The sequence below is a fragment of the Prenolepis imparis genome, unplaced genomic scaffold (assembly GCF_030444845.1).
Source record: "Prenolepis imparis isolate NDT839.2.m4 unplaced genomic scaffold, iyPreImpa1.0 SCAF_2, whole genome shotgun sequence".
NCBI lineage: Eukaryota > Metazoa > Arthropoda > Insecta > Hymenoptera > Formicidae > Prenolepis > Prenolepis imparis.
In genome coordinates this window covers 23,473,135-23,487,738 of record NW_028141160.1, presented here as the reverse complement: position 1 = coordinate 23,487,738, position 14,604 = coordinate 23,473,135, and the positions used below count along the sequence as shown (strand labels likewise).

Here is a 14,604-nt window from a genome sequence, read left to right as displayed (position 1 = left end):
GAAGTCTATGGCTCGCTTAGGGTTTTATTCCTTGGTGAAATTTTATAGCAATTATTCTCAGTCCATCGCTCCGATGCAATGTGTTGTGCATGCGATTCACATAATCGAATATTTTGTATTAGGTGGTGTTAGAATTGAATTTAATACATAAATAATAATCAGAATTTGAGATTTTAATTCTTATCGATGATAATTATTTGTAGGAAAAAAATTCGAAGTAGATTGTTATTTCAAATACGTATAATTTTTTTTTTTTTCTGTGACTCGAGTTTCGGTTCGCTTGTATCGAGAAAATATTTTAATTCTTTATAGATTTACGTAATGATAAATTCTCATTTCTAATCCGACAAGTGTTCGCATAAAATATTTAAGTGCATTTTAAGTCATTCTCGGAAAATTATGACTAGCAATTCAGAGTCGCCCGATCGGGCTCTTTCGAGCATCGATGGCAATCGTGTCGCAAGGCCCAAAGATAAAACGTCTCTGAGATTACGATTAAGTCGCGTCTTCGGTTCTAATGGACTCAAGAGTCCGAAGAGCGTGTCGAGCTCGCGCGGCTCGAGTCCTAACCACGGCAGTCCTCGCGGGATGAGATACTCCTGGCAACCGGGAACCTTGGACGGCGAGGAGAATCGCTCGCCGCGTTCGCCGGAGAGCGGAATCTCGACCTCTTCATCGTCGATCGGCATCAATGCGGCAAGCTCGCCCAAAAGTCCGTCTACACCGAAAAGCCCCTGCTTCTCGATGTGGTATCTCGCCGATAGGTAAGTTTGCTCATCTGCTTATATTTTTGCGAAATTGACGCATTAAGCTATAAATTGACCATAATTTACCTATATATTGGACATTAATAAAAAAATTTTATCTCGGTGGTCAATTAGCTAAGTTATAATTATCTATAATGCAAAGTGGATATTTTCATCTCAAATGGTCTTAGGTCATTAACGCGTTGTAAATACATTTTATTAATAAATATTATAATACCTTTTTTTTTAAAGGACTTTTTTAAAGTCTTCTTAAAGACAATATAAAACGGCTTTTTAAAAATTTCAACGAAATTAAATCTAAAAAGTAATGAAATTAAATTCTTTCTCTTTTTTCTTTCTTGTTGAAAATGTATGAAACTAGCCCTTAATTAATCCATCAGAAACAGTATTTACATTGTTAGAATTTAGTCGTACTTTCTATAAAATTAATTATATATGTGAAGAATTATATATATAATTAGTTTTAATAATTTTTCAATTATTTAATCTCTCTTGTTTATTAACAAAATTTTCATTTCTTTTCTCAATTAAAATGGAGTTTTCTTGAATAATCTTTTTCGAAAATGTCTAAATCGCTGCATTTCTGTTTTCTTTATATTGAGATATTTATATTTTCTTGGTGATTATATATATATATTTAAAACTACATATATTTATACACACACATGCTTATGAGTAGACTTGTATGATTATATTGCCTACTCTTTGATATTTATAACACGAATATAAAATCGTACAACGAATAACCCTTTTTTTTAACTCTTTGTGGGCGTTTCGCTGACCTGGAACCACGGTATGGCGTTCGTCAAAGGGTAACTCGAACTATTTTTACCCCCGGCGGGCGCTCGACACACACCTCTAATGAAAGATTATTCCCTCGGAACAGATAAAGGCACTTGCTGCTGTGTGTACATTAGTAACGTTTACACGGTGTTTGTAAAACACACTGTGTAAGCTGTCTAATCAGGTTCCGCTCTCTCTCTCTTTCTCTAATATGGCCATATGATTCTCGCATCACGCGATAACACGCGAGCTTCATATCAGACATCAAATTGAGAGCTATATCTCTTTAATTGATGCAATTTTATCATCGGTTTATTTTTATTTTTCTAACATAGTAAAGTTTTTATACAAATTAAATTTGTCAAAGTTTTCTAAAAAAATAAATTAAACGAGAAAAATTATTAAAGAGATGATTTTATATTAAAACTGCCTGAAATTATAAAAAATTAGAATTACTTGAGATTAGTATTCAAAGAACGCAGAAAAACTGGATCTTACAGTGATGTAGGAGTATAATACCTCTTATTTATGCGTACGTATTCTTTCTCCGTATATTCTCGCATTAGTATTCAAGTATACTAAAAGAGGCATATTACATCATATTGATTTCAGACATCGTGTTATCTAAGAGTTTTGTTTAAGCATTCTGACCGCGTTTCGTGGCTAACGTAACCGCGGAGTTTCATGCATAATCATGCGCGGTTTTCCGTATACGGGAAGAAGCCCAAGTACAGATGTATCGATCGGGATGGATACCTTTATGTTTGCGCCGAGTCGGAACGTCTGGTTGCTCCGTGTCAGATAAACGAGGATAAAAATCAGAGATGATGGCCTTTGGCAAGTGCTCAAGGTACCTATCGATCAAAGTTTCGTCATCGAAAGCGGAACAGCCGGTGATCTAGAGATTATCTGAATAATAATTCGTGTTGGAAAAATGTGTACAATTGTATATACTGTGCGCTGTATTCTGAGTCACGTAGGATGAGATTATCTTATCTATGCAAATGTAGAAGGTAATCGTTCGCATAAAGCAAATAAAACGACGAAGGGGATGACGGAGTTTTATGGTTTCTTCAGTTAGTTTTTTTAAGCGTTTTAGTTTAATGCAAAGAACGATAGGAAATGTTTATTTTTTGCAAAAAGATAAAACTATAAGTGTTTTTTATATTTTTGTAATCATAAAATCAACTATATGTTTATGAAAATAAATGCAAAAAACTTTTAAAACAAATTTTAGAAATCCATCTTCAAATATCAGTCTTTTTATTTCTTTCAAAAGTTTCGTTTTTACAAATGTTTTAAATGTTTGACCCAATTCAGGACGTGTCTGATAAGTTCTAAATAAGCAAGAGTCTTCGTTGCGTACGTAATTTAAAAAAAAATAAATTACATCGAAATTGCCCAATAAAGACCATGGTTGAGGATGTCAAAATTTGGAGTTTTATTACATCACTTGAGTAATAAGACGAGACAAACGAAACGCGTTAACATACGAAAGTAGGACAGATTTCGAAAATTTCAAGGATGAGGAAGAAAGAGAGTTGGAGGAGCGGGGAAAGGGGGGCAAACAAACTTCGCGGGGTTCGCGTTTTGGGGGTCGCGCGCGGTGGGTGTTTGAGCTTTTTCGTACATCATCGAAAAAGCATCTAACCGCGAGCCGGATCGATGCAGCGCCGGCGCTGCGGAATGCGCGACCAACGAAGACGAGCGACCCCACCATCGCCGCGTACCGTCCGAACGATCGCGTCGACGTACAAGTGCGCGACGAAGAGGAGGTGCCTCGCCTCTACCTCTCCTCTCCTGTCCTCTCCTCGGTTTCGATGCACCTCGTCGCCGTGTTCCGCAGAACGCTACGCGCCGCGAACGGAGTCACTGTGGGACGTCCACCAGCCTAGAAGAATCGACGTTCGAGCTCGGCCAACGAGCTGCAACTACCAAACACGAGTCGATCAGGTGAGTGACGGTGAAAATTCGCGTGCACTCTGTCCCGGAGGAACTTGGAGAGTCGTTTAATCCCCACGGAATTCGACGAATCTATAGAGGCAACCTTGGGGGGACCAGCTGGAGTGATATAACTGAATCGTACTTGTAGAATTCGATATATCTTTTTGAAATATATTTTTTTTACGATTTTTTTATTCATCGCGTAATATATTTGCTTCGTGCTAGCGGAACGAATTTTTTTAAAAATTAAATTAGATCACATATTTGGCTGTGAACATTTTACAGTTGACAGATCAATTTAACTTGACATTTAAGATGTTGAAGTCGTTATAGCAAAGTACCTATAAGTACAACGATAGTCACCGGCGATCATTACATATTAATTAAAGCTGAAATGCTTTTGTGACTACAGGAATATTTTTATTATTTTATTTTCTTTTTTTTAACAATATTTGTTATTTTTGCAGACGACGTAACTAGGAAAAAATCGCAAAGAGATATCCGCTGCGATTCTAATTCTTTGGATGTTTAGAAAAGGTTCTAATTTTCTAGATACTTTGAGTTGCTCTTAGGTCGTTATAATTGTCACGGTGAGCTTATTGATTGTCAATTAATCAATAATTTAACGGGGAGACTTAGGTTTATCGTTAGCGAAATAAGATGATCGCGCGTCAACTAGGATGGACGGTTCGAAAAGCGATTGGACTCTTCGAGGCAGGTTCGTAGTCTAGAAAGTTTCTCTTTCTTTCTCCTTTTCGAACAAATTCTATTCTCAGAACTGTCGATACTACAAATAATTATCGAATTATTGAAATGCCGATAATTCAACAATCGAGACATAAATCTTTTACATTATATTTCTTTCCTTCTTCTTCTTAAAGCGTGATTGAAAAAGGATACTGTTTAATAAATAAATCTAATATTATGATCCTGACGGACGTATTAATTGTGAATTGAAATTGGCATCATGTTCGAACTTCGCGATATTATACATAGATACACTGAAAATTATTTATTATTAATGTTTTTTATATAATACGATGATTGGCCAGGTCTACTTTCCCGAATGTGAAAATCAGTCTTTGACTTCAAGTCTGCTCCATTTCATACTCTACACGTACAAATCCGTGATATTTTTGATTATATATATAATGTTTATTTTGCCTTTGTCAATGACTCTCGTAACCTTTGTTACTCGCGTGCGCCAAGTAAAGCTCATTCAATCAAGTAGCGCGTGCAGGTCTAAGGACGGCCTCGAGCAACGACCAAGATTTAGGGCACGGAATCTCTCTCTCGACATGTATGTACACGCGCAAATAATACACGAGTTCGCGATATGTATTCACGTATTTGTTTTCACGCAAAAGTAAAACGATTGCGTGCGTAATTTATTCCCTGGGGTAATGTTTATTCAAAATAGAAATCAATCTTGATGAATGAAGATAAGAAAATTATCGTACGATGTTTATACAATTTGTTTCTGCTGGAAATTTTCTCTCCAAAGATCAATGTATAGAAAAAAATCTTCAAGTTCATCATCTAAATTATTCTAAAAGTCTTGACAAGTTTTTGGGTTACTTTTTTCTGTATATAGATTTTCTCTTTATATATTCTCCCAAAGAAAGAGAAGCACATAGAGAAACCGTAGAAAAACGTGCGGTGTAGGAAATTCAATTTAAACTGATTAAATTTATATCCAACTGCAATTGCAGCCGCGAGTTAGCATAAAGATATAAGTTACAGAATACATATGACGGAATGTGCATTTAGAGATGTGTGACATCACGATCGCGTAATGCAGATGACTCTTGGTTGTATACAGAACAGAAAGCGAAAGAGAGCGAGAGAGGGAGAAAGAAAAAGAAGATATAAACAGATAAAATCTTCACAGAAAACTAATGGATATCCAGATAGGCTCATCATAAACGAGTTGTACAGACGTGCCCGTAAACGCTGGTCAAAGTTAACCGCGATTATTTTAGTTAACTGACTGATTTGTGGGGTAAATTGAGGAAGGAGAGAGAAAGATGATCACACACAGTTAGGCTTCTCAGCTGACTTTGATGAATTTTTAAAACAGGACAGATCGCGTAGAGCGATATTATGTAGTATATGTCAGTTCGTAAGAAAACGGGAGGGAGGAAGAGGCGGTACCGAGAGTGACACGTATATATATGTATGATGTCAGCTCGCACATCATCGGACGAAAAGTAGGTCTAGGGAATCAGCTGGTCGAAAGGGGCGCGTGCGCCAACCGAGACGCCCACCTAGCAATCGCGCGCTCCTGGAAACACAGCGGTTTCGTAACACTATAATAAACAGTCATATATACAGAGCAACGCATGCTGACTCGCGTTGCTTTCGACATATATGACATATGCGTGACATGAAAGCTGATGGAAGTCGTGAGATAGTTTTACGAAAGCGTATAAAAAAATTTCAGAAAGAATGTTTTTTAACATTTTTTTAACGAGCAGTTGTAATTACAGTATGAAGATAATTAATGAAGCAAATATTGTTGATTGAAAAATGCAAATCTCTTGTTGCAGCAAGATTCTGTAAAAATTGAGAGAAATTCAGTTAATTTTTTTTATGTAATTGTTCTTCGAAATTATATATATAAGGATTATGTCGCTAGATCATAAGATCGAGATTATACTTGTAACTATTTTTTACTTCGTAACGCATGTGCGTTAGAGACGACCGTGATCTAATAGACGCGGATAAACATAGTCAAGGTTGATGCATTTACGCAAAAAGATCCGCGGATCTCCGTTGGTCGGAGTTCATTCGCGAAATAATTGCAAATAATTGTGCAGATTTATTGCCAGAGTAATCGCGCTCATATAAGCGGACTTGTTAATTTAACGCGAATCTGTCAAGTGAATATGTAGCTAAAGTACAAGATATTTAAAAATAATTTTCGTACGTTTTTTTTTGCAACAAAATTATAAATCTATAATATAATAAAAATACTTAAAAAATATAATAGTGTTTTACGCTGTAAGAGATCTTTTTCTCAAACAGCAACGAGAGAGTTCAGAGAGAAACTTGACAGTCTCGTTAACTGAAACGTAACGATACATTTCGGCCTTTATTAAAGTAGCATGCCACAACAATGATGACGACTCGAGCCACGGTAACGTTATCGTTAACGATCTCATTCTCCAAGTTCCATCTCCGGCGGACAGAAGTACCGCGCGAAAGCAATCTTCTCCTCCGATCTCTCATCATCTTATCATCATCGCTCTCTCTTTTCCTCCCCCCCAATAACAGCGGACATGAAGTACTCGCCGCAACAGCAGCAGAAGCAGAGGAAGTCGGAGAGCAGCGACGCAGCATCCATGGACGCGACGTCGCCGTCAGTCGCGCAGGAGCAACGCAAGACCTCGTCGACGTCGTCGTCGACGCGGGCCACCGTCTGCCGTTCGCCGTCCACCGGCATGTTCGCCTGGATGCGGGTGTTCCGGCTGGCGTCGATGCTGCACCAGGTCGGCTGCTAAGATCCCCCGTCCGCGAGCGCGGAGTCTGCGAGGGAGAAACAGAGCGGAGGAGGAAACAAGGAGAGGGAGAGAGGAGAGAGAAAGCCGATAGCAAAGGATCCGTATATCTTAAACAATCTCAGATTATAATAATTAATATACGCGGTGAGCGCGTAGCGCACAGGCGCCAGCTGATGTCCTGTTTCGTCCCCCTTCGCGCGTCGCGATTTACATATATACATATATATAATATATATATTATATATATTAAAAATATATATATTTATATACACGGCCAAGTCGTTAATAAATCGTAGGAACGCGGCCGTATGTCGTAGCCTCGATCATAGTGCGTTACACGAATGGCGAGTCGAATAGAGATCCGATTCGCCGCGTAGAGATGTCGTAACTGGGCCGCGCTCGAGGTTGCATCCCGCCATCCTGGTGCGAGTAGAGGTTCTCTATTGAAAATACACGAAGAGACGTATTTTTGCTGTATTTTACCCCTCCCTTTCTCGCGGGCAATTTATTTGTGACGTATTTTCTCTCTTACGATACCTATTTACCCTTGTAAGATCTGCTCTTCGATTACTGCTTTAGCATCTAATTATCGCGAGAAGAAACTAATTATCATTCCATATCCCCCGTATACCTCGCGTTTGTCTCTCTTTTCCTGTGACATTCTCGGTTTACTTTATTATATTCTGAGCAATTATATGTAATCCCATTTTACGATCTGACAACTAATTTAATCGTTACTCTCCTCTCCTGCAGGGATCCGGCGCGGCTCGAGTCACACACGCAACCGCACACGCAGAGCAGAACACGCGTACGTGTCTCGCGAGTAACATCGTATATATATATTTTTTTTTGTACATATATACGAATCGATTAAAGAGATCGCGGAGAGATGACAGTTTGTCTAACAATTCTTGAAACTGCAACGCGATCACGGAATTCTATTCAGCTTCCCACAGATTGATTCGGCGGAGATAGGGGTAGAAGGTTGCGCTTCGATAGAAAGGATGTGACGTTACTCGCGAAACTTCGATCGCAATTAGCCGATTAATCCGACCGATCGATCGGTCCTTACTTAGCGTAAAAAGAAAGAAAACCTCGTAATCGTGAGGTGATTCGTTGCTTAGAGGGTGATTCTTCTTCCGGACAAACGCTCGTTGTCTGAAAACGAGTGTTCGAATACACGTCTGCCATAGCAATGTTGACTCGTAGTCGGACTACATATATATATAGTATATATACAAATGTTTTACAGCGTCGCGACGTCTCCGCGAGCTGATTGACGTTTTTGATTTTTCAAATCTGTAATCCACCCGCGATCCCCTCCTTTTCATGAGTTGAGTTTCTCTCGTCCTTCTCTCCCTCCGCCCTCCCTCTTCCATTGTTCAACCGATGTCACCATTAGTACATACACCGTGTTGCGCACCGTGGATTCTATTTTTATATCGCGTGTACACGAACAAGAGACGAGAGATGTGTTTTTTTCGCGAAGCGTGCTTTGTCGCAAGCAGGGAGAAAAATGGTGAGACCCGGTTAACAAGGTGCGCCCCCTCCTTCCCCCTTTCCCCTCTTATTATCCCCTCGAATCCGCGAGGAAGACGCGCGACTTCCTTTAGGGTGTCTGCGATTACGTCCGTTTCCACTCCTCCTTTCCCCCCCTTCCCCCCATTGATTGTCTCGTCACGTTCAACGCCGAGCTCTATCGATGTTATATCTCGTTGATCGTTACACGAATATATTTTATGATTGCGCAGAGTCACTATAATAAATTAAATATTTGCTTTAACTCGTCCGGTGTGTGCCGTTGCTTCTCCTCCCTTTAAACAATTCCAATAGCTCATTGAAATATACATGCAAATAATATAGCAGACAATATAATGCGAATGAAGAAAGAATTCTCTCTAATTAATTATATATTTTAGAATGGTTAGTTATGAAGATTAAAAGTATAGCATATGTGATTTACTGAGCTGGGGCACTCGTTCACTGATAATTTCCTTAATTATAACTCTTTTCTTTGTTATTAATATTAATTTTTCAAGCAATAATAAAATAAACAATGCATTCGAAAGTTTAGTAAATTAAAAAATTCAATGAAAATATATATGTGAAATTTTTTATTCAATTTGAATCGGTAGATCTAAAAATCGAATCATATGCGAGTGATATATGAAATATGATATATGAAATCATATAGAAATTGTGCATGGAATATAAGCTAATTTAACGAAAAATCGACAAAATAATATTAAAGACTACTGATTTTTTTGCATTTAAAAAATGTGACGCCAACGCCCTCAATAAATACTGTGGTTAATATAAGAAACACTAAGCCGAAGTAAGTACCGATGGTAACAACAAAAATATTGTACAAACATAATTGGATTTCTATATAAGATTTAAATAGAAAAATAATCCTTTTATACAACTGCTATATATGACATTTAATTCATTTTTATTTTATTTGTTTCATTATCTCTCTTTCGCGATCCTCTTCTTTTGCATAATTATATCTTATTAATCAAGTATCACATATCTACTTCATCAATCTGAAATTAAGAATAATTTATTATCATTTCAATTAATCGATCATCATGAAAGACGTGAGAAAATGGTTTGAAATCGCTCCGTACCCGCGCGACCTGCCTTATCTGTCAAGTTGGTCGCCGAGCGCGAATCTCCGCAGGGGGGCGGCAGTCGAACGTTGACCGAGCGTAACCAAAGACGTGTCCCGCCAACGCGCGCGCGCGCGCGGAAGGAGAGGCGGTCGGTCGCGCGCGTGCGGTGCACGCAGTCTTTTCTCGCGCATTATCCCGGCACCCGGTATCGGCGATCGTACGTTTTTCCCGGTATCGCAGAGAGGAACGCGCGAGCGCGTCCCACAGGTCGCGGCGCGGCGAGTGGTGAGTGACTTTTCGTCGAGATCCTCGCGTAGGACGCGAGCGCGCGAAACAAGAGAAAATTCGGATCGCAAAGACTCTGCTTCGTCCAGCTTCGTTCCGCGGCAACCTTCGCGTCGTTCGATTTTCGGTTGATCGTACGAGTGCGGACGATTTCCCGTTTACCGTCGTCGCTGGCTTGTCAGTGTATTATCGTCGATAGCGATTTGAATGAGACATGCGGCGACCCTTGATCCGTCATCTCTCCGAGGGTGGCGACAACGGTGGCGGTGCTACGGCCGACAGCGGTAGGCAACGGCAACGTCCGTCCGTGATGGAGGGCGGCGACGAGCGCGGCGGCGGATACACCTGGACCTGCCGCGTTTACAGTCGTCACCTGTCGTTCGGCGACCTCCTCAAGGCCCCCATGCTTCCCCCAGCTGAGTGCCGCGGTCGCGCGACCATCTCCCCGGAGTCCCGGAGCGTTGCGATCCACAGGTAGGGTGCTTAACCCCGTTACCTTTTGCCCCCCTTTTCTGCTTCCCCTCCCCACACGCACGTATCTACAGTTTTTTCGCTCTATTGCGATATCATGTTTTATATATATGTATATATGCCTATGTATCGGGTGGTTATATGATACGTGTTCTCCGTATTTTTGGAATAAGCCGCGCGATGATTCTGAAATTTGACCCGAAGCGAGTTTCCCCGATAATATTGCTCTCTCTGGCGCAGCTATTAGAAATTCCCTCGCCATTACGAGATCGCCATTATTGTGATTTATTAATGTATCGCGCTATCTCGAAGCCTAATGCTTCCGGCGTTAACTATTCTCTTTCGAAGGAGTAAATACCATTTATACGACTGTGAATGAGATTCAATTGCTATAGGATCAACATTATTTACATAGGTGTCCTTATACCATAAGGTTAGAAGCATTATTATTGAAACTGGTCTTTCACATCTTATTTACTGAAAGATATGTATATATATCACATTTATATTCATCGTTATTCTAAACGATGAAATTTTTGCGGAAAATAATCAAGAGAATTTTTTTCCGCAAATTGAATAATTTCACACATACAATTGCATTATTAATTTTATATTATAATATTAATTATATTATTAAAATATATTTATGTAAAATATGATGTATATTAAAATTACATATATATATAATTAAATCTAATTTTATTTCATATACATATATAATTGTATTATTCATTTTGTATATGTATATATACATATATAAGAAATTAATAATACAATTATATATATTTTATACATGAAATAAAATTATATTGAATTATATATATAATTTTAATATACATATTTTACATAAATATATATTTTAACAATATAATTTTCCGCAATATGAATATAACTTTACGTTCAAATTTTCTACGTCAATTTGTCGCATAGAATCTGTCAACGTACAGCAAATACCGTAATATTTGCCTTACATAACGAAGGGGATCATTTATGCGGAGAATGAAAAGGAGGGAGGGATGGGAAAGAGAAAGAGAGAGAGGACATCCTCATTCCAGCCTACCTACGTCGCGCGGGCCTCGCTGGCGGGCGATCGTCGATCGACCGTCGTCGAGAGCGGAGATGATCGTTGAGTAATAAATTAGATTCGCTAGGTGCCGGGGAATATGATGCGATCATGCCGCGGCGGCGGCGGCAAGTAGAGCGGGCAGTGTAGGGCGGAAGAAGAAACGGAAACGACCTTGAGGAGAGGAGCAACGGCGCGTTCTCGCTCTACCTCGATCAGCGGGATGACCCCGCTATTTCGATTAGCTATAACGGAGAGCTGCCGTTCGTTGCACAACCGGAACATCGGGGAACTGGGTCAGTTAGGTTTTTAAAGGCTTCGCGCGCGCATTCCCCCCTTCCTCCCCCCTCTCTCCCCTTTCTATCTTTCCATCCTTATTCGTCGCGATGAATGAGCCGCGTTATGTAAACTTGACGAGCGGTAAATAAGCCGAGAGCTTTCAAGCTTATCGATAAAAATATACCGTCAATCATTTTAATTAGAAATTATTTTTCTGTTACCTGCGAAGAGAGAGGAAAAGAGAGAGAATTTGTTGTTCACTTGAAAAAAAAGTGTAATTGCAGCGCCCTGCTACATTTATGCACGAATAATAATGATTATAATGGATATAATGTAGAATTGTTGAAATTTCTAGCCATTGTTCAATCTATCTCTTATATTTTTTGTGAAATGAAAACGTTCGATTGTATGTATATATATACAGTAACGATCTTGCGCGTATTAAAGGTCTGTAGGACGTAGAATTTGTAAAAATACAAAAGCACGGAAAGTGGTTTTAAGAGGATCTATTTGTGTATTTCTCACACGCACACACACACACACACAACTGAGGATATCTGTAAAATATTGACGTTCGATATTATTTCGATAAATGGATTTCTGCCGTATTTGATTATCCTGTCAATAAGATTGAGTTCGCGAGATTCCCATCATGGCTCGTAATATTTACAGTCTCAAGAGAGAGAGAGAGAGAGAGAGAAAAAAAGAAATATAAAACGCAACAAATTAAACAAAATATTAAACAAAGTATTATATAAAATATAAAAAAAACGCAATTCTATCTTTTCGATTTTGTATTTATGTAATTATTATATTATTTCTATATTTTTTCTGTGCCTTATAAATACATTTTTTTTCAATTTCGAATGACATACAAAACATTAAAAAAAATATATATGTTTATTATTAAAAGCAAAATTTGCATTATCCTGAATATTGCACGCGAATGTCTCATCTTTTTTGTCAGTGCGTTTCTCGAGAGACAATCGGTTCCTTCGTTATCTAGGGCTCGTTTGTTCGAGAAGGGTTTCCTCGTTTGCAAAGATTCCGAATGCAAATTGACGTATCGTCGGGATGTCGTGCGCGCGCATCGATCTCGAACGAAGATTAATGACCGCGCGTTAATGACGACGACGATGGGGGGTCGCGTAAAATAATTCCGCTAAATTTGACGGGTACAATGGACGGGTGGCCGGGATTGCTCGGGAAAAGAAAAAAAAAACATGTGCGCGACGTGCGCCGGTAATTGGCTATTCTACTTCGCGATGCACCCGGTTGCCCTGTCCTGACCCAACCACCTCTACAGGGGGTTGTATCCCTTCCACGAGAGGCGTCCTCGATTGAATCCTGTCAAGGGATTATTTTTCCCCGGCCGGGAAAAGCGGGAAGGGTTAGAGGGAGGGGCGAGGTAACTGAATTGTCATCTCGAGCGTCAAAATAATAGTTTCGAATAAATTAAGAATATTCTTTTATATTATAATTGATTAATGTTTTCTGTCTCTCTGCGTGAATTGGAATTATAAATCTTGAAACGTGAAAAGACATTAATTAATAGCGTTATCGCATTAAAGAAAATACACAGGCACGAGAAATGAATTTTGATATTTATAGGATATATTATCTTATATGTACGCACATTATTACAGCTACGATTATATTATTATAATATTAATAATTGTACCATTACTAATGCGGATTAATTTAAAATGACATATCATGAATATGAAGGCGTGGAAATTGAGTGGTTATTATTGATATGGCCCGATTATTATTGATATGGCCCTATCAGGGGGGGATGAAAAGCTTTATCGTTTCTGACGCATCTTATACATTAGACTTCCTACGTTACGATGGGAATAAAAGATGTATGACTTCATTCAAGCGGCAATCTTATCAGACCTGGTGGAACAACGACGGGCGGTTCGTGGCATTTCGTGGAAGGAAACGTGAGCTTCCTGCGCGCTTGAGGAAGTTCGAAATTTCCCGGAGGCTTTATCGAATAGCGCCGGTTTCCTGAGGAGGGGAGAATTTATCGCGAATAAATATTTATATCGCTCGATATATACGCAGCCATATAAATATGATACATGGATAAACGTTGGCGCACGTGTTCCGCGAATTATCTACAATTTATTTCCGTTTGTTCCTGGATCTTATCATTTACAATTTAACTTTAATAAATTCCAATTCATCGGCTATTCATCGGCAAATCCTTGGGAAAAATCCGCGCGATCGACCGAACGCTGATGAAATCCATAATGCACTTTGGCTCTCTCCGGGGCCTCGAGCGATCTTCCGCGGTCGAACAACGGGGCATACTATTAGTAATATACGTTCGGTAACTGGTCTCGTGATTTTCCGCCGGTTCCCGAGGTCTCTTCCCCGTGCTATTATCCTAGTCGAAAATGATCGGTCTTGCCGCGGAGTAATCGACATCGATCCGCGGAGGAGGACGCTTAAAGATCGGGGGGCTCTTAACCCTAAACCTAATCTGACCCTTCATCCATAGGCTAATCTTTTTCTCCTATGACAAATAAAGATTCCTTGACAAATCTAAAAGAAGTCTTTATATTTTCTCAGAAAAAAATCGAAAACTGACTAAAAAAATTGGAAGATGAGCGACTCGCTCGGTCTGTGACATGTTTCGATAATTTGGTTCTTTATTTCTCGGGGTAATCTTTTTTATAAAATTAACAGAAATTGACAGAAAGGTGATAATGTATTCGGTTATATTTATATAATTATGCGGTAATTATTCAGAATTCGAGTGTCGCGCGACAGCTTGTTTATTTATTTATTTATGTATAAACGGGAAAAGAGATATCTTTCGTATAAATATTATAATATGATTGTACACAGAGAGAATTTTCTTTTAGAATTTACCCTGAAAATCA

General features: G+C 39.1%; 2 protein-coding genes across 3 annotated transcripts in view; both read left to right on the top strand.

Moving 5' to 3' along the window:
• The first annotated feature begins 384 nt into the window (after positions 1-384).
• LOC145933027 (rap1 GTPase-activating protein 1) overlaps positions 385-14,604 on the top strand; it is a 113,908-nt gene continuing 99,688 nt past the window's right edge. The window contains exon 1 of one of the 2 annotated variants that reach the window (XM_083032396.1): positions 385-764. In XM_083032396.1, the coding sequence (XP_082888522.1) occupies positions 400-764 (365 nt within the window). In that variant the 5' untranslated portion in view covers positions 385-399. Of the gene's footprint in view, positions 765-9,800; positions 10,372-14,604 lie in introns of those variants that run through there. The other variant, XM_083032398.1, reaches the window with a different exon arrangement.
• LOC145933034 (uncharacterized) lies at positions 3,307-8,780 on the top strand. Its single transcript, XM_083032413.1, has 2 exons — positions 3,307-3,503; positions 6,771-8,780. The coding sequence occupies exon 2, from the start codon at positions 6,776-6,778 to the stop codon at positions 6,995-6,997; it is 222 nt and encodes a 73-aa protein (XP_082888539.1). The 5' UTR covers positions 3,307-3,503; positions 6,771-6,775; the 3' UTR covers positions 6,998-8,780.